Source organism: Rhea pennata, unplaced genomic scaffold, assembly GCF_028389875.1.
Source record: "Rhea pennata isolate bPtePen1 unplaced genomic scaffold, bPtePen1.pri scaffold_33, whole genome shotgun sequence".
Lineage (NCBI taxonomy): Eukaryota > Metazoa > Chordata > Aves > Rheiformes > Rheidae > Rhea > Rhea pennata.
In genome coordinates, this window is record NW_026907680.1 from 2,129,356 (window position 1) to 2,149,143 (window position 19,788).

The following is a 19,788-nucleotide window of genomic DNA, read 5'->3' on the forward strand; positions in this document are numbered from 1 at the left end:
TATTCCAATGAGCAGGGATAAAAGACAACGTCCTTTCAGATCGCATGTAATTAAATTAACCAAAAATCGGTGTAAGCGCTAACTTGGCGCCTGTTATGCCCGTCTGGAATCTCTTGGATCTTGTGAATCCGGCAGTTGGCCGCGTTGCAGTAACTGTCTTTTCAAGGGACTGCTCGCCAGCGAGCGGCTGGGTACAACTGCGGGAGACACGTCCCAGCTGCGCTGCTGCATTCCACCCTCAAACGCGGCAAGCGCGGGTTCATTGCTGAGCCCTGCGGGCAGTTAAGCTCTTTAGAGTGCTTGAAGAGTAAATGCAACAGAAATAGCAAGGGGGGTTTAAATACGATTTGTTAAGGTGAGGAGCCAAATAGAAAAGACCTGCCTGGAGTTCCTGTTTAGATACATTTCATCAGTAAAAAACAATACAACGTTTTACAGAGTATCCTCCCCAAAACTGTACAGAAATTACAAACATTTCCCCTCTGTCCATAAAGCAGACTTTAAATTATCCCATTTCATAGTCCATATTCAAGGCAACAAGTGAAACAATGCTGCTCAGTTCGTCTTGTAGGAGAAGCAGGATCGTTCTTCTGAGCTGCAGTCCTGCTGGAGATGTTACTCTCCAAACACCCCTAGAACATTGACTCCTGATGCACCAAAATTCACGTGCCTGCAAAAACAGCATTATAACGATAAGACACAAGTAAGTTAAAGCTCCTATTTAAAACAAATCTTCATTACAAGAAAAACTGCCAATCCCACACATCAGCATTTTAACATTTATGTAGGTATCGTGTTTCACCTCGAATTAAAAACAGCTCTTTCAGAACAAAAAAGTCCGGACATTTCCGGCTTTCACTGTGCACTCGAAACTCCTCTTGTTATGCCAAAACCAAGAGATTACAGCACTATGGCAGTGTCTGTCTCCTGTTTATAAATAGCACAGTACTTCTAGCAAGAAGGTAGCAACCTGGTTGTCTGGCCAAGGCCACTATTCCGCAGCATGGACTCCACAGGATTTTTCAGCCAGCACAAGACCAAAGAAAAGCACAAAACATTTCCTGCACGCTCATGCACACAAAACTGACATGATTTTGTAAAAAGGCTGCCATTACTTAAAATGAGAAGAGCATTTTAATTCCATCAGTATCGTCCTATGATAGCAACTTCAGTTACGGTATTTCAAAACAGAAAGCTCCTGCTCAGATCTCGTGCGCAGCGCAATGATACGGAACGTTTGACACTTACCCAAGCATCCCAGATTCTTTTGTCTTTATGATGTACAGAAACATAAGCAATGTATGGAACATGTTGTTTCTGCCCTGAATACCACGGGAAGAGAAAAAAACTTGGAAATGAAATCACATGCAAACAACCACACTAATATCTTAGAATGTCTTATTTAAAACAACTGTCATCCCCTGTCCTGATCTTAGGTGGAGCAGCACAATTTTTCCTTCAAAACTTTTTGCAAGATACATATACTGCAGTGTGCGCCCTGTCGGCCTGTTATATCATCAGAGATGAGAAAAAACTATAACAGAGACCTCACGAAATGGTATTACAGCTTAGACTGCTGGGGTTTTGCCTCAATTCTTATCTTTCAATTAGGCAAACACCAGAAAAAGACCAAGCTTGTTTTCTAGATGGATTATCACCCTCAAATATTTTTAAATGCTTTTTAAAAGAGCTTTTCTGAAATCAGAAAATCAAGTCACAATCGGGGCTCAATCATAAAATCAAGATGTACAGGAAAAGTCTAGTATTTTGATATTGAGATTAGATGTTTCCCTCCAAAAGCTCGTACAGACAAGCATCAGTCTCGTTGGCACTGAGGAATAGCAACACACCTCAGAGCTTACATAAATTAGGATTTTAGAATAAATCATCAGAAAATAAACAACAAGAGGAAGCTGCTGCCTGGGCACTGATGTACCTAAGCTAGGCACTGAAGCTATCGTTCAGCAGCAGACTAAATACCACATGATGGTCAAAGATCGTGGTAACATTTGCTTTCTGCACTGAGCCAGCCTACATATTCAATGGATGTGGCTAGTTCCAAAGGAAAACGAAGAATGAAAAAGAAACAGATCAGGTCTGCTCAAGGTTTCCTGACAGCAGAAAAAACTAACACGATCATACCTCGGGCAGATTGTAGACCTGGCGGTGGTAGATCAGCTCATAGTGGGGTGGATTGATGTTGCTTTGGTAGATGCAAAATACATTTTCATTTGTAATGTCTGTGAATTAAAGTTTTAAAATAAGATAGGGATTTTAAGAGCGCTGATGGGATCCAAGCAGGAAACAGCAGCTAAACAAGCAGTCCAAGAATGCCAATACCTGGTTTATCTGGTGTTTGAACAAAGTGTTGGGCAGTGAAGGTTCTGCCATCGGGGTATTTGGGGCTAGGGGGCAGTCTGGCATCGAGGTAAGTGCAGAATATGTGCATAAGGATCTGTGCAAACAAAAACAAATCTCATTTTAGTATCATTAAGAAGACTGACAGGACAGCAGCTTTCTTTCCATAATCTCAGACATTAGTTAGGGTATTTGAGAGTCTGTTGCTGCATCATGGACTTAATTAATCCCACCATGTTTAGAAGCCCAAGGCAGCTTAACACTTAGAGCACTGAATTCAATGGTCCAGGGCACGCCACAGACATCAAGACAAGTTTATTCTTCCTGTAAATGAAACCCTTTCAGTCACAACACGTTAAAAAGGTGCTGCATGTGAACTGAACTCCTGACATACAAGTAACTATCTTCACATCTCACAGAATTTGCAAAGTCACAGATCTGAATAGCATGTATAGGACAAACTACAAGATACCTGATTTCATGATGGTTTCTACGCTAGCTGCAAAGATTTGGCTTAGAGAGGCCGATCCGATCTAATGACAACTTTTCCAAACACTACACTTACCCAGCAAGTTGCTCCTCTCTTGTCAAAAATGGCAAAACAAAATCAATGGAAAAACTTGAACTGCTCATGAATCTTACCAGCTCTCAACATTTTGGAAGAAAGTCCTAGAACAAGTATCTTCTTAGCTAACAGCGAGAAAATCGCAGTACTGCATGTTGTGTTTTAACTCTTACAGTAGAGTTCTCAACATTCTTTGGGTGCAGCGTGACCAAATTACTCTGTAGTATGATACCTCCTGTGTTCAACATAGGATTTGTTTGGCAGACAGAAGAATTTCTATGGGCTAAATGCCCAAAGCCTCAAAAGGTCTAGCGGAAATTATTGCTTTAAGTTGCATGCAATGAGACTAACATTACCGTTAAAAACTCTTCATTTGGCACTTATTGTCTTAAGTTAATGCCAAAGCTTCGAGACAATGTTTAATATTAATTTCATCTGTTATATCAGAACTTCTTTTCCAGAATCTTTACAAGTTTAGTACATTGTCCAACACTACCTCTCTTAGCTGGTTTCATTAAAAGACAATGAATTCAGGGTGTGATGGTCTGTGTTACGGTCTTTAATACTTTCAAACTGCTCAGCTTGCTGTCTACCAAGATAGCTAGAGCTGCTTCCCAGCTTGTCAGTCCCAAATATTTAGTCATCTTCACAACTAGAAAATCAAATCTTATTTCAAGACAGATTTTGCTCAACTTTAGCTTCCAGCAATTCAATCTTGTTGCATCTTTGTCAGCAAGGTTGTAAAACTTGCATATGAATCTTCTTTCTGCTTCTCCCCAGTAACTGAACATCTATAGAGGGAATCAAATCACCTGAACTCTCCTTTCAAATACAGAGTTCAACTGAAGAGTCACACGTGAAGCTTGTTCTCCACTCCCTGGGTTATCTTGTGGCCTTTCTTTTAACTATTTCAGTTGAATTTTCAAGTCACTGTATTCACTGAAGTGCTTTCTCCTGACCTTTTGCATTAATTGGCTAAGCATGACTACAAGTCTGTTCTCAAGTAAGATAATGTAATCCCTGTGGATCTCTCAAGAAATATTACTGAATTAAATAAACATCAAGACACGCCACTTAATAATCCGTTTGTTCTTCTAACCATTACAGCAAAGGAAAATTTTAAGGTTCATCTTGCATGAGAAACTTGGTTAAAGCAGACTTTTTTTTTTTTTTTTTTTTTTTTTTTTTTTAATAAGGTAAGAATATTGCTCTAACAAATCCGCAACCTTCTGTCAGGTTGCTCCCAAAACAGTTACCTGACTGACATCTCAGGTGAGTCTAAATAAGAGACTGGCTTAAGACTAAGACATGAAATCGCGTTTTTGTGATCTGCACAATGTCCAATCCCATTGGCATTATTCCTTGCATAATTTCACTGACTACAATGAGAATATCAGGATCGTGAGGCAAACAGGATTTTGACCATGTTCCTCAAAAGACTTAATTGCTACCACACACAAAAATCTACCCTGAAAGACACACTTTAGGAAGTTATATTAAGCCTTCTTTGAAAACTTACAGCACAGTCAGTGGGCAAGTCAGCATCCCACTTATGGCCCTTGAAATCTCCTCCTCTGTTCCATCGGAATGAGCTCATGTATCCTCCCTGAGAAAGCTCTGAAAAAACAAAATTTATTCAGCTACTGGAGGTTGAAGGTGCAAGGAGGACATATTTGACACTAGCTTCAAGAACACTGCATGTATTTTCAGTGCACAAAATAGGAAAAATTAAACTAAGGAAGTGCTTATAAAGTTAGGGGAGTGGAGTTTACAAGGTATTTTTTATTGGTAATTAATGAAGGGATTAAATAGGACACTTCACACCCCAAACTGAGAGAAGAAATAAAAACTTCCATGCCAAGTCCCACATCATTACATCGGTCTGAAAAGAGGAAGTTGCAAAAACTACCTCTGCTACTTGAAAAGCAGCTCTTCTCCCTGCTGTGACTGTAGTTCAAACCTCTTAATTGACGGGGTATCTGACACCACCGACGCTTGACCCAGCTAACTGAAACGTTTTAAAGTCAGTATGGTAGACCACATACCTTTGATCCTTTCAAACAAATACTCTTGGTTCGCTGCAATATCCAAATACTGCATTATAGCGTACAGTGTTGGCATGACTGGAGCTTTAACAAGCGCTGCTTGTTTCAGATTGCTGACGCTGGCTTCTGCATGCGACAAGAGCCAGCACGACATCTGCATCCACGACAGAAATTTGAACATTCTCCCTTACAAGGCGTTAACAAATGCACTGTTACAAGGAGGAACTGGCTTTTTTGTCTCACTATTTACTAAGGTAACTTACTAAGATAATTTACTAAGATTTATACACAGTTAACAGCTTATCCAATACTCCAAATGTTTGTTTCCAATCCCAGTGAAGTACTAGCTGTCTCCCTTAAACCACACAACATAAACGCTATGCAGCACTGTGCGGTCGCAAAAGACGACAGACCCTTATCTGAAGGGCTTGCATTCCATAAGAAAACAGAAACATATGGTGTGAAAAAGGGAAGAAGTAACATCCATTTTAAAGAGCAGCAGGAGGGCAGCAAGGTGGAGATGAGGTCAGTAAGTGATCAGTTTTTCACAGGCACCACAACAGATGCAGATCTTGAGGACAAACTACAAACAGGCCAAAAAAAAGTAGGCTTTGTTTAAATGAAGCCTATCAAATCCTGCACTTGATTGAGGGGGAATATGCATGTGATAGGGCAACAGAAGGAGTTCCTTCAGAGTTGCACTATGAAATTTTAGCTAGAATTCTAGCTCATCAAAATGCTTAAAAAGGAGGGGGGGAAACCCCAAAACAGCAAAAATCAACTGCCCCAACCAAAAGATCTTTTCTTCTAATGCCCATAGCTCTCCAAAATACACCTGAGATTATCCTCCCCAACCCCACTTAGTGCTACACCTAGTACTTAAATAATCTTTAATGTATCTTAACCTTAAAATGATCTTAGATCTTAAATGCAAACGATTAATAGCCTATCTGTGATAACAGAACTATTCTAAGTTAAAATAAATAAATAAATAAACTTTAATGTATCTTAACCTTAAAATGATCTTAGATCTTAAATGCAAACGATTAATCGCCTGTGATAACAGAATTAATTTAAGTTAAAATAAATAAATAAATAAATACTTCCTAGGTCTATAGATTTATTATTATCACAGTCATAAGACGACTTCTCAGTTCTTAAACACTATTTGGACACAATGTATCACATCTAAGTTTTCATAAAACTTTTTGTGGCCTGTTTGCTTTCAGACAAGATAGCAGGTAACAATTTAAGGAAGTAACAGCAATAGGTTTTTCAGGAAGTAGCTGATTTTAAGTTTGGAAAGACACATACTAACGTAGACAGAGAGGGCTGACAGGCAACCATCCTTGCAACGTGTGATAGTTTTCTGACAGTTTAAAATACAAGGATGTTAATCTGAGCCTTTAACTCTCCAGGAATGAATTCAGAGGAAACAAGAGGCTTAAGAATTTTATGCTATTGCAGCATCAGCATGCCTTTATCAGTATTTCCAGAAATCCTATGAAGAATCCTTCCAGTTTAGTAAAATGCATTACATGAAGCAAAGATCACACCAATACAAACAGGAAACGGAACTGTAATTCTTAGCAGACTTGTTTGCTATACTACCTATGCAGTGCCCTGCTATGGGGTGGCCTGCTACCAACCACCACAGCGAACCCCCCAGTTACTCTATCATCATACCTCCAACCTGCATTTCTGGGTACCCCATTCTTCTCAGCTGACTGCTCACAGACTCAATCTCTTGTACAAGTGGCACTAAAATAGTCTCATTAATCCACTAGGAAAGAGAAATGCAAAAATTAAAAAGCTTAGAAGCAACAAGAATGTGACAAAAATGTTAGTTTACTCTCTAGTCAGCATCACTGTTACAATCACAAAGGAGTTTAACAACAGGAACTTTGAAGTCAACCAAGGAGCAAAAGTAATTAAGAGCATCAATTTAGATAGGGGTGATTGGCTCTAGAAAGACCCTCTAAAATGCCAAAAATTCACTATAGAGAACTTGGGAAAACAAATCTCCAGAAAGCAGTGATACTGATAAAGCTTTCCTGTACAATGAGAAAAGGGGTATTCTGAGGCACTGCATGTCACTCATAGTGGTAATTTAAACTTTCATGGGTCCACTCCCTCTCAAAACCCTTTCAGGAAATGAAGGGCCTGATAAACACAGTATGTGACACTTGTATGTGACACAGTTTGGGAACTGAAGCCAAGCTGCCTGTAGGTTTATGAACAGATGCTTAGGAATCTGGTACAGAACAGTCATAATCCCACATATCATAGAAATCTTTTACATTTCACTCGTCCCACTACTTAGAAGAACTACATATGTGACAGTTGCTGACTGAAGGGGTAATTCAAAGTTAGGCTTACAAATTATTTTGTCATAGTATGTGATTGTATTTCCTCTGCTAAAGCAATTGCCTAAGACCAAAATTTTCTTTTTGTTTTCTTATTACACTCCTCAAGGCTGTTGGAAAAAGTCAACGGGCTGGCATTTCCCATGCTTTATTTGAGTCCAGAAGGAGTTTGAAATACAGGAGAAAAAAAAACAGAAAAAATTCAGAAAATTGGGTTGTAGAAAGAAAAAACAAGTCTTTTCACATCCACTGTGTGTTAAGATGCACGTGTCTTCATTCAAAGGTGGGTGAACTTTACAACTGTGAAGTTTTCAGAACAGAAAACACCTAGGTCAGCAAGTGCAAAAGTTCAGGTTGAAAATGTGTCTTAATACTTCTTGGTTACAAGCATGCTGTTTTAGTCTCCATGTCCAAGCCCACCCTAATCCTCAAATAGACTCAAATATGTAATTCTTCTCACTTCCTTAGGTATACAGGGAGCACTGAGGTACTTTTTCATTCTGCTGTACCTATTCTAACAGCAAGAACAGGCAGTTCACAGGGACCGGACTTACACTTCTGAACCTAGCGGTCCAGGAATCCAGGTAATCAAGCTGTCGTCGATTCACAATCACCCTTGCCCAAACCTATGGAAAGAACATTATTACCTACATACAGCAACCTAACAGAATACTAAAGAGTTTTTAGGGCCTACGACGTTTTCTGACCGCAGCCACAGCACATAATGCAAATTGCATTTCTTCCAGAACTCTCATCTAATGTCTGTATCATGTGAATTCTACAGTAGCTTACCATACTACTCTCCTACTCTCTTTTCACAGTACACTAAATCTCCCGTGAGTCCAAACGCACAGTTTTGCGTTCCCTGCTCTGTTAGGATAAAATTGGTCCAAGTTGCAGGGTAGACTAAGTTAATGTACGACATAAAGAAAACAGATCAAATTTAATTAAAAGCTACATTAATGACATTCTTTTGAATCAGACTTATTCCAGACACAAGTGTAAAGGAGAACAATTTTACACACCTTCAACTATTTCACTACATTAGGTACAGGTCAGTTTCCAGTCAATTTTTATGTCACAAGTTTATTTTATCCAGAGTACAAAATGGTAAAAAAAAGTTCCGCAACCACCATTCTTGAGTTGAACTCAAAGTCTATCTGTTCTCAGATTACACAGTAATATTAAACAACTTCAGATAAAATAATTCTGAACAGTTGGCCAAACCAACAGAAGTTTCCAGCTTTCCACCGTGGCCCACACGGTGAGTATTAGTTAATTACAAAGACCACAAAGCATGAAACCTGAAATTCTCTCAGGAGTCAGTTTTCCACCTAAACACAGGTACCTTGTTCACCAAGGAAGAAATCATTTTACAATTTTACAATTGTAAAATTTTACAGTCCGGAATTTGAAATGTATACCCCTTGTGGCAAAAAGTCTTACAAGCTGTATGAAGATGGTTAAATGCTATAGGATTTCTCCCTTTCTAGCACCATTGACGGAGTTCACATTTGGATGGAGCCACATATTTTAGAGCCCTGTTTTTCTCTCTTGGCTCCTTTGGTGCTGAGCTTACTTCTTCTGCAGTCAGTGGAGAGCTCAGACGAGCTTCGTCCTTGTGTGCTGATGGAGCCTGGGGCATGCAAGCCACCTGATACTGGTACTTTCTCAGCACCTGTGCTTGCTCTACTAAGGAACGGCTGTAGTTCCAAAAGGTTGGGCTGCTGGAAGGAGAGCTGGAACATGAACTTGCTGAAATGACATTGAACAGTCATAAAATTATCACCAAGTAATCACAGAAGCAACACTACAGGCAATAGGTCACTATATTAAGGCTTTGACAGGAGAGACGTGCTCATGAATTATCATAAATACATACACCAAAATCTGTCTGCATAAACACTGATTTCATCTTTATATTAATAAGGCACTGTCCCTATCCCAGACAAAAACTGCCTGCAGGTAATTTACCACCTTTAGCTCAACTGCCTTCTCCACAAAATATCCCTCTCATCGAGGTGATAAAGCCCTTCAACTCATTATAGTCCACTATACACAACAAATGCTACAGAGATTATTAGTATATCTATAATATAGACTAGTACTTCAGCAGCTCTCTTTCTCTGCAGGAATCTTTTCCAACTTTTCTCATCCACTCTCAAATAAAACCAACATCCCCTCCTTGCCAAGCTTTTCAGGCTACATGAAGTTATTTATGTACCCAATTGAAGTCTACGCTGTTTCTCTTCTTCGCTTCGAAGGTACTTTTGCAGTGACTTGCGGTCTGTGATTTCATCATCTTGACTCATACGGGAATTATACCGCATTGGTGAAAAGTGGCAACGAGACCTTAGCCCGGTGCTTTCCACTGGCCCAACACTTGAGGCATATGGTGAACCAGCAGGAGAAGAGCTGAAGCTGGAAAGCTTTGGGAAACAAAAGCAAACAGTTGTGTCACATGAGGAAAGTGAGAGTTCCATTTTGACTTTATAAACTAAATGAATAGATCGACTCAACATAAGAATTGATTACTCTGCTGATTGCTGCTATAAAATATGCTCTCGTTTGGGGGAAGGTTTTTGCTATTTTGTAGTTACATTCTAGTTTCTTATTTTTGCTGTGCTCTGAAACAAGCTAGCTACTCTAAAACAAATAAATTAACACCAGGGAAAGAGGATGAATACTGACAAGACAAATTTCATCTGCTTTGCAAACAAAGCGAACACACACACAGGACCCTCCACTGCCGGCCGCACACCTCCAATGGCTTACAGCACAACACAAGGACACGATAAGCAAAGCCAAACCGTTCCCCTTGAAGCCACCTTGGTCATTACCTTACTGTAGCTGCTGCTTGGTGAATAGGTTAAAGCACTGCTATAAGAAGCGCTGTTGCTTGACAGAGCCTGCTGCTGAGGGCTGTACCCTGAGATACAACCAGAAGTAAATTTTGGACTGGCCCTGAAGGGCCGGGATGGGCTGTAACTCAGCACAGTTTGACCCTGGACTCTAGGAGAAGGCGTAGAAGAAGGGACTTTCTTCGCTGCCAGCTCATGTGCTGGAATTATTTGTACCGCTGCAATAAGCAAAAAAAACCACAATCAGCACTGTACATGCAGCAGCCCAGAACTCTCCTCCTCACTTTAAATACACAGTAAAACACACATACACAACTCTCTTCCCTTAAGGAAATTCTAGGACACTAAAAAGACTATTCTAGTCTGACCCCTACAGGATTCAGCAGTCAACCCCAAAGACATAAAAATCAGAAAACTGGGACACGTGATCATAATTCAATACAAATTCTACAATTTAAAATTTCAGTTAAATTCTACCAAGCACCTTTGCATAGCCTGAGGCAATTATGTAACTTATTTGGTCAGCTACTCTACCTGCCTGCTTCATGTGTCTTTAGCACATCTAATGTCTCATTTACCTGTGCAAACCCAGATATTACACTCCTCAGCTGCGGTGATATAACCCTACTCCCGTATCTGCCGCTCTTTCTCTGGAGGCAGCCTAGTAGTATGTAACACATTGTACTAGCACCTTGCTTTTGCTGTATTTTCAAACTCTGCCAAGTTTTTCTATATTTTACAACATCACTCAGACGTTCAGAACTTTTCAGAGCAACTCCTCTCTAGCCTGTCATTTTCAGACTGCACACTAAGGTCTCTTTTCTCTTTCTAATTTGGCGCTCTCCAGTCAGTATGATGATAGTAGGATACCAAATTTAAATACAAACCTATACACTCTGCCTTGTTCTCAATCCCATTTATAGGTTACAAATTCCTTGTCCAGCTTCATAAAGTTTAAGTCTCTCTCACTGCCCTTTAACAGCCCACTCTCCTTTTGTATTGGTTGCTTCCTCTCCACTTCTCCCCTTAATTGCTCATCAATTTATCACTTTTATTTTGAATTTTTATAGGCTGCAGTTAGTTCATCTTACTGCTCTTGTCAGATGAGGTAACTGAGAACTCACTTCACTAAAGATTCATGGGCTTGAGAAAGATATCATCTTTAAAAAAAGTATTTATAATTTATAACACCTACCTGCATTCTGCATCCCTAGAAGGATCTGCTGTCTACGAGTCATGACCAAGGTAGTTGGTGCCATTGTGTACTTGAAGTACATCCAAAAATCAAATAAGGCATTCAGACTGAACAGGGATACAAGCGCAAGCTCTAGAACAAACACAAAGGTTTTTATCATGCTAGGCACCATAAACAGGAGTAACAGTAAATGATCTGAGAAAACAAGTTTATACACAAATCAAGAATAGTTTATTGTTAGGGCTACCAATAACTGCCAGTCTGAGCACGGACGTAAGACAACTTCTCCTTTTCATGCAAGAACCATTAGAGATAAATTTCCTTTCTATATTGAAATTCATTTCTGTTGCTACAATATGTATTTGTAAAAGCGAAAGGTATTTTCCAGACAGGATACAAAGCACTGCAATGAAGTTTCATGCTATTTATCAAGTGTCTTCTGCCAAACCTTCTGTCACTCGTTACCTGACATTGCTCTCACTCTTCTTCCTTTTCATCCGCTAATAGTATTAGATACAATTACTTTTGAGCCTACTCATTTGAAACCAAATTTGATTATTTGGAAATGTCCTGCAGCCCTACAATACAACACAACGCTACTATTTCAACTATTCCCCAAAGCCTTATTGCACACATTAAACACATTTAAGGTAGGAAACCTGTTCTTCACACTCTTTCTTACTTGTCACTAAAATGATGAAATTCCAACAGCACCAAAAGGGATAAAGGAAAACAAAATGAAGCTTGGTTATTAAAAAACAACAACAACAACGAAAAACCCCAAACCTTAAAAATGCTTTCCCCAGCAAGAAGAATGAAGGCTGAAACCTTCCCTCCTCCCTAAAACTAATTCACATGCTGTGACAACTCACCAATATACCAGAGCGGCCAAAATGCGATGTTGTAATAGGAACTTATAAGTTTTCCAGTCCTAAAAAGAAAAGGAAGAAGCGATCAATTTAACAGTAACTGGGTCCTATGAAATATTTAAGCATATACAAAGTAGAATGCTTTACTTAGTTGAGTCAGATATAACAATCAACATACATGTCAGTATATATCATCCCCCCAACAGACATATTAAGGAGGCCCCAGGCCCAGACCACTTTCCGCTCTTCAGCCTCCCTCCTAATCTTCACAGTCCTGTCAAGGAGCGAAGCTGCAGAAATCTGTTCTGCCGCCATTGTCTGCAACAGGAAGCACACAAAGAAAGTTAAAGACTGAAAATTTATATACAGTTAGATTCTCACTCTGTACAAGACCTTTAAAAAAGTAAAAAAGCAAAAAGAAATTACATAAAAGGACTTCACATTGAGGTACCAAATCGTGTGTAGTGTTAAGAATGAGCTTCAGTGGTTTAAAAACAAAAAACAAAAAACAAAAACAAAAAACCCAAAACAATATTCCTCTTATAAACTGCATAAGCACTGTCACCTCTTCACAGTGAAACAGTTTCCATTTTCTCCACTGAGGTACAGAGGACAGAAAAGAGAGCCAGATTCCAACAGCGTTTTTGAGAAATAGCATTTTTCGGAATGCTGAGGCAACACTGCCTTCTCCAAGCAAGGAAAACAGACCAAGAAAACATCTTGCACAACCTGGCAGTTTTCCTACTGAAAACACCCACCTATCTCCTTCTGTCAGCTCAGGACAGCTCTGTACCCTCCCCACACCCTCCCCCCTTTACACCACAAAATGACCTATGTAACAGAAATAACGCTTCCTACATATTCTACTCCTCTCATCACTCTAGCACACACCATGCCACACACACACACACACGCGCAGGCGCGCTTGTCACCCGCCGGCAGCCCGCCGCACTCCCAGGCCTCGCTGCCAGGCCCTGAGTCGGCAGCGACACCGCCGCTCCGCTCCGCTCCGCCCCCGAGGGCGCCGCGGCCCAGGCCCAGGCCCAGGCCCCGCCCGCCGCCCCCACCGCAGCCGCCTCCAACGATTGGTCGCGCAGAGGTGACGTCACCGGAGCAGTTCTGCGGGGGGGGGGGCGGGGCGGGGGGGAACGCCGTTGCCGGGGAGATGCCGTTAACGGCGGGGGGGGGAGGGGGGCGGGGGAGACGACTCCGCTTTTGAAAAACAACGTTCGCCCGTGCACAGCCCGGCAGCTTTCCTACTGAAAACCCCCGCCCGTGTCCGTCTCCAGACCCTCCGCACACCCCCCCGCCTTTATGCCACAAAATGCCGCACACAACAGCAGTAACACTGGCCACTTTCCCTGCTCCTCCCATCAGCGCAGGAAACTGCCACGCCTCCCCCGGCCACAGGCTTCAAAACCTCTCAGCTACTTCGTCGCTGAACACAAACATACAAGAGTTACCTCAGAGAACACGCGGTTTAACTGAAATGACAGGATTTCACACGCACAGCCCTCTCCCACCTCCACCACCCTAGACCCTTCCCCACACCCCCCCCACTCTGGCACACACCACGACACGCACGGACCTCGCTGACAGGCGCTGAGCGCGCACGCCCCGGCTCCCCCGCAGCCAAACCCCGCCGACCACAAGCAGACTCGGCCCCGCAACGAGCAGGCGCCCCGGGAGGGCGGCGACACCGCCGCTCCGCTCCACCCCCGAGGGCGCCCAGGCCCCGGCCCAGGCCCAGGCTCCGCCCGCCGCCCTCACTGCAGCCGCCCTCACCGCAGCCGCCTCCAACGATTGGTCGCGCGGACCCGTGACGTCACCGTAGGCAGTTCTGCGGGGGCGGGGACGCCGTTGTCGGGGGGACGCCGTTGCCAGGGGGACGCCGTTGCCAGGGGGATGCCGTTGCCAGGGGGACGCCGTTGCCAGGGGGACGCTCGCGCAGCCGCCCCGGACGCCCCGGCCGATGGCGCCTGCCCGACCCGGCCGCAAGCGGCCCCAGGCGCCAGGGCGGCCCCAGCGCGGCGGCCGCGACGCCCCCCCGCACCCTGCTGCCCGCCTTGGCCGCCACCGGCCGTGCCCACACCCGGCCGTACTCTTCCCCTGCTCGGCTCCCACTACGGCCGCGTGCGGGCACACCCCCCGGCTGCCCCACGCCAGAGCCTGGCCAAACGTGTTGCTCCTGCCTGCAAACCTCACCACGAGGAGCAGGGAGGAATAAAAGCATCGCTGGCCGCTGAAAGGGAGCACAACGAGTTACAGCAGACCGCTCTGTGAGCGCGGGCCAGCGGACAACCTCAGCTGCTCCAAAACCCTTCCTGCCTTTGCCTCAGATCCCAAGCACCAACCTGAAAGTAAGAAAGCCTAAAAAAGGAGATTAACTACAAGCCTAGACCACACAGTTATCGATAAACACAGTGTCTAACGCTTGGCCACTCTGTGCAGTGTGCTGTAGGTGACCCTGCTTGAGCAGGGGGGTTGGACGAGATGATCTCCAGAGGCCCCTTCCAACCTCCACCCTTCGATGATTCTGTGATGGGCGCTTTCTCTCGCAGCTCCTGCTGTGGGGGGAATGGAAAATGCGTGGAGGACAAAGAGGCTAGAAGCTGGTCTGAGGTGCGGATCCTTACTGAGGCTTGTCACTCTGCAGAGAGAAGGGGACTCAATCCTCATGTAGTGCTGATGAAAGTCTCCCTGAGCAGGCTCTCAAGCAAAGCTCCTGCATTTGCAGATGCGCACGCACCAGATGGAACGATGAAGCCTGGTCCTCCAGAATCGCCATTGCTAGTGAGGGGCCGCAGGCTTTGCCCTGACTTGGGCTTGCTGGAGTGTCAAGGTGGAGCAGAGTGGCACTTGGAGGAGGCTCTCCTTCAGCAGCTTAAAGGCCTGCCAGCTTTCTTGAGCTCCTTTGCCCTTCTGAGCTGCCTACCCTGGCGTCCCCCTAGCAGGTCTCTGCAGAAGGGGAAGCCTGCTCGCCTCAAGGCCAGCCTCTGGGCTCTGCTGCTCTCCTTCCTACCTGCCTTCAGGCTCTGCAACTCCACTAGTTCCCGGGTGCTACAGCCCAGGTGGCCATGGACGCTGCTGGCAGAAGCGGCACCCAGAAGGGGTGGCCGCTTCCCCTTCTGGCCCTGGGCACCCGCCTTCTTCCCCTCACGCCCACAAAAGCCCAGCACTCAAGGGCACCCAAGACACACACAAGAGCTGGCAGTTCCCTCCCACCACGCAGCCAGCACTGGGCCCCAGCAAGGGGGGCCCAGGCTCAAGCACTTCCTCCCCTCAGAGGCGTACAGCAGCTTTTTCCTCCTCTCCCCACAGGCCCCCTGGACCCAGGACATGCGTTGGCCATGGCACGGCCCTCTCCACGCCTCTCTCCAGCACCAACAAGACGCAGCACACCCCTAGGCCACAGCCACCACAGCTGCAGCCAAAGAGCCACAGCATGACCGCGGCAGAGAGCTGCCCTGGCAGCAGCCCCCAAGCCCTGACTCCTCAGCTCTGCTCTTCAGGCCTCTCCAAAGTTCCCATGCTGCAAACGCACGAGCTCACTGCACACCCAGCCAAGAGCCACCCGACTTGGGGCAGTTGGTTTAATTCAGCTTCAGAGAACTTCCTGGGTGCTCGCGTGGCTCACAAGTAGTGCTGGTGCTGCTGCTGTGTCTCTGCACACAGCTCTTCTAACCCCTGGGAAGAAGGTAGAAATGAACAGGCTGTGTTCTGCCCCACTAGAAAGGCTGAGAAAGTCTGCAGAGTAGTGCAGGCTAGTGTTCGCTGATGGTTTTGCTATATTGACTGTCATGGGACTTGAGACCTTGTTTGGACACTGCTAATCTGTTGTGAACCAAGACTGGGGGGTACCTGTGTCCAGTATTCAGCAGTCAAGGAGAGCTTTGCAAAGGGGCACACCAACACTGGAAGCATCCCTTTGCGCTCAGCTACTCAGATTTTGCAGGTGCCACTGTTGAAGGCCATTCTCAGCACTCAACAGCTGCCCCCTTGGCTGGAAGGCAAGGCTGAGCCCAGGCCAGCCCTGTGGCTTGCTCATGGGGCAATGGGGTTGCACCTTGTCTCTCTCGCTCGGCCTCAGAGCCCTCCTGCTTCTCTCCTCCCCTACTCCCTCAACCCTGCTCCCATTTGCAGAAACAGCCCTTCAGCTCCACAGCAGTGCTGGGCTTTTGCTGGGGGCTGCGGAGAGGGACTTAGTGACACGCTTTAAGCCACATCAAGCCCATGTCAGGAAAAGTCACAGCACGCTCTAGGCAGCACAGTGGCTCCGGGATTACAAGTGGCACGCCTTGCTGCCTCACTGCCCCTCAGTTCTGCCAGGCTTCTCCTGGAGCTGCCACATACCTGCCCTGTCTTGCAAGGCCCCTCTTGACTGTCCAGTCCTTCCTCCTCTTCCTCTAGGCAGGAGAAGCAGACCTTCAGGGTCACTTGCTTGTCTTCTCCCAGCTGGTATTGGACGATCTTTTGAATACTGGGCTTTTCTTCAGCCAGATTCTCAGCACCCTCCTGCACCTGCAAGACAACTCCACACTGTGCAATGTGCCCCACTTCCAAGTCCACTCCGCTGCTCTCCACATGTTCCTCATCAGCATCTGGAGACTGCAGGACCTCGGCAATCACCAGGCCCCTGGCTCTGGCTTGGCCTGGGCCCCCCGCCGGACAACGGCTGCTGCAGGCAGGGACTCTGCAGCCCCAGCTGCAGAAGAGCAAGGGGCTCCACAACATTCCCCAGCTACATCACAGCCTGAGCAGGGTTCCCTGCCTTTCCCATGGGATCAGTCTCCGATGTCTCCTGCTGCCAAATAAATTGTGGAGGGCATTGTCACTTCCAGGAGCAGCAAGTGCGGGCTTCAACATGGTGGTTTTCTTGAAGGGAAGGTTACTTACACTCTCCTTTGAACCTTGTTTTGAACCTTCCTGTCAGCATCCTTTTGCCCCAAAGGAAAGCTGAACAAGGCTGAATATCCCTTTCTTGTTTGCACCAAGCATCTCAATAATCACGCAGCTAAGCAGAAACTGCCCATCTTCTATCACAGAAAGAACCAGAAATTCCACTGCCACCAGAAAGAGGACCCCAGTGGCTCTACAGGCGTGTTCATGGAGAGTGCAGCACTGAGAGATGCATTGTAAAACTAGAGCACCGCCTTTGAACTCAAAGCCCTGGACAAAGTCAGCCAGGGCTCAAAGAAGGGCACTGGAAGGGCTCTTGTACAACCAGCAACCACAGGACAATGCATTTGCAGAATGCAGGCTAGCACAAGAAGGACCCCAGTCAGGAACACTTACCACTCCTGTGTTCTGATGGCCTACATTCACAGGCTGTGTAGCACGTACCCTAGCTTCTGGACGTGGTTTCTTTCCACCTGCTGCTGCATTCTGTGCAGAGCACTGTGAGGAGACTGGGAATGGACTGCAAATATACACACGGGGAGGTGGTATGAGCACAGGGGGAGTAGGATCTCCACTCCCCCCTCACAAGCTGGGCACCTGCTTCTGCAGCAGAAGGCAGTGCTGCAGCAGAAGCACAGGGGTTCCACTGACTGCAGGTACATCAACAGCTGTGAAGACTACCCCCAAATAAAACACTCAGGGCTGCACATCATGCCTGAAAGAGAGCTCTAAGCTCGCCCACAGCATGACTTTCTCTCCATGCAGTGAGGATAGAAGCAGGGTCAGCTACAGGACAGGCTCCAACTCATACCACTACCCCTGTCCTGCCACATGCATTAGCCACTGCTCCATGGCCCCAAAGACTCTGTGTTCAGGGATGGGCAATGGATGGTTGCTGGGCTCCCAGTGTCAAAGAAGGAGAAAGGCATCAAGGCAGTCAAGCACAAAGCTCTGAGCAGGTGGGAGCCAGCACAGAGCTCTGAAGAACCCTTCCCCACAGACAGAGCCCATATGAAGGCGGAGCATGCGTGCAGGTCACTGGGACTCAGCCGCTGGGAAGCCTTGCTCCCAAAGCACTTTCAGAGCAGCCTGCCCCAGCCCTGGCAATGCAGCCCTAACCAACCTGTGCTGGGTGGCTGCTCCCTTCATCAGGCAGGGGGGAAAGAAGCAAGGCAAAGTATTCACGTTGGAAAAATACTTGGAAGAGGAGTAGAGGACAAAAAAGGAGCCGCTCTAGTGGCTGTGAACATTGATTCCCTCATCACCTTCATCTGCAAAGGTGAGAAAGAGAGGTGAGATGCTGCCAAGGAAAGGATCTTGCTGCTCACAAGGGCAGCCCATGTTTCCATGCTTCAGAGAAGAAGCTGCCTCTCAGAATTGCAGAAACAAGCCTTGCTCTTGCTCTGCAGCCCCTCCATTCTACACAACAACAGCTGTGGGGGAATAGGGGAGAATGGCTAAAAGCTCTGGCAGGCTTTTGTCGAGGGCAAGAGCCGAGAGTCTGAGTTAAGAGAGCAGTTCCTGCCTATAGAGAATTCAAGGGAGGGAAGCCCAGGGGAAGGCAGCTCACTAAACTCTAGGGAAATGTGTCGGTCAGCCTGCTAGGGAGGATGAGAGAGAGCAGTGGGGGCTGCAATACATCTGTTTTACCAGGAGGAAACGTTTTTCTCAGTCCCTGCGCTCATCCTTTCCCTAAACCTTCCTGTCAGCACCCTTTTGCTCTGAAAGGCAGTTGAGCAAGGCTGAACATCCCTTTCTTGTTCAGACCAAGCATCTGAATAATCACACAGCTGAGCAAAAACTCTCCATCTCGTATTACAGAAAGGCTCAGTGCTTCCATGGCCACCAGAAAGAGCAGTGTGTTCATGGAGAGTGCAGGAGTTACAGATATATTGTAAAACTAGTGCAGAAGTGGCATTTCTGAAAGCAAAGCCCCAGGGAAAGTCCGACAAGGCTAAGCAGAACCCATGGGAAGGGCCCTTCTACAGCCAGTGCCCAGAGCACAATGCTTTGGCAGAAAGCAAGCTGGCAAAAGAAGGACCTCCATCAGGAGCACCTACCTCTGTTGACTTCTGATGGCCATGTACAGGCCACGCAGCTGCTGCTCGAGCTTCTGGCATTTGCGTCCTCCTGCCCAGTAATTCCTTCTTCGCAGAATGTGAGTGAATTCCTGGAAGCATGCTGCAAATACACACCGCGGGGATGTGTGCCACAGGACACTCAGGACTGCACAACATGCCCAAAAGAAAACTCGAGGAGCCCACAGTTGAGACTTTTTCTCCAGGCACCAAGGAGAGCAGCAGCGTCAGCTCCAAGGACAGGCTCCAGGACACACCATTACCCACTGTCCTGAGCACTCCAGTAGCCACTGCTGTGTAGCCCCCAAGGACAAGCTTTCTTGGAAGCTTCAGAAATGGAACTGGGAATAACTGCTCTGTCCCTTGCAGTGCTTCCGTCTTCAGGCACTTATGTCCCTCCTTCCCATCCTCTTCAAAGAGCCCAAACAACCTGTCCTTGCCTCTAAGGGCTGCCTGAGCCAAGGGCACATCCTCTCGAGCCTGCTGCTCGCCACCCCTGACTGCTGCCTGGAAATGACCTTCCTTCCTCCTTGCTGCTGGCAGTCAAAGGAA

The 19,788-nt window shown here is 46.0% G+C and overlaps 1 protein-coding gene across 1 annotated transcript; it reads right to left on the minus strand.

The window, feature by feature from the left end:
* Positions 1 to 615: 615 nt before the first annotated feature.
* LOC134154698 (transmembrane protein 209-like) lies at positions 616 to 14,938 on the minus strand. Its single transcript, XM_062601380.1, has 15 exons — positions 14,896 to 14,938; positions 12,438 to 12,564; positions 12,263 to 12,321; positions 11,391 to 11,522; positions 10,175 to 10,413; positions 9,559 to 9,763; positions 8,914 to 9,089; positions 7,889 to 7,960; positions 6,655 to 6,751; positions 4,969 to 5,094; positions 4,443 to 4,540; positions 2,341 to 2,455; positions 2,143 to 2,240; positions 1,249 to 1,322; positions 616 to 670 (listed from the first exon to the last, which is right to left on the minus strand). The coding sequence occupies exons 1-15, from the start codon at positions 14,936 to 14,938 to the stop codon at positions 616 to 618; spliced, it is 1,716 nt and encodes a 571-aa protein (XP_062457364.1).
* Positions 14,939 to 19,788: the final 4,850 nt, after the last annotated feature.

Excerpts from the sequence above, each read along its gene's own strand:
- LOC134154698 (XM_062601380.1), bottom strand. The coding sequence starts at position 14,938 with ATGAGGATTGAGTCCCCTTCTCTCTGCAGAGTGACAAGCCTCA. Across the intron at positions 12,322-12,437 it reads GGGATGATATATACTGACAT|GACTGGAAAACTTATAAGTT; the intron begins GTATGTTGATTG and ends TTTTCTTTTTAG. Across the intron at positions 5,095-6,654 it reads CCCAGAAATGCAGGTTGGAG|AAGCCAGCGTCAGCAATCTG; the intron begins GTATGATGATAG and ends TGTCGCATGCAG.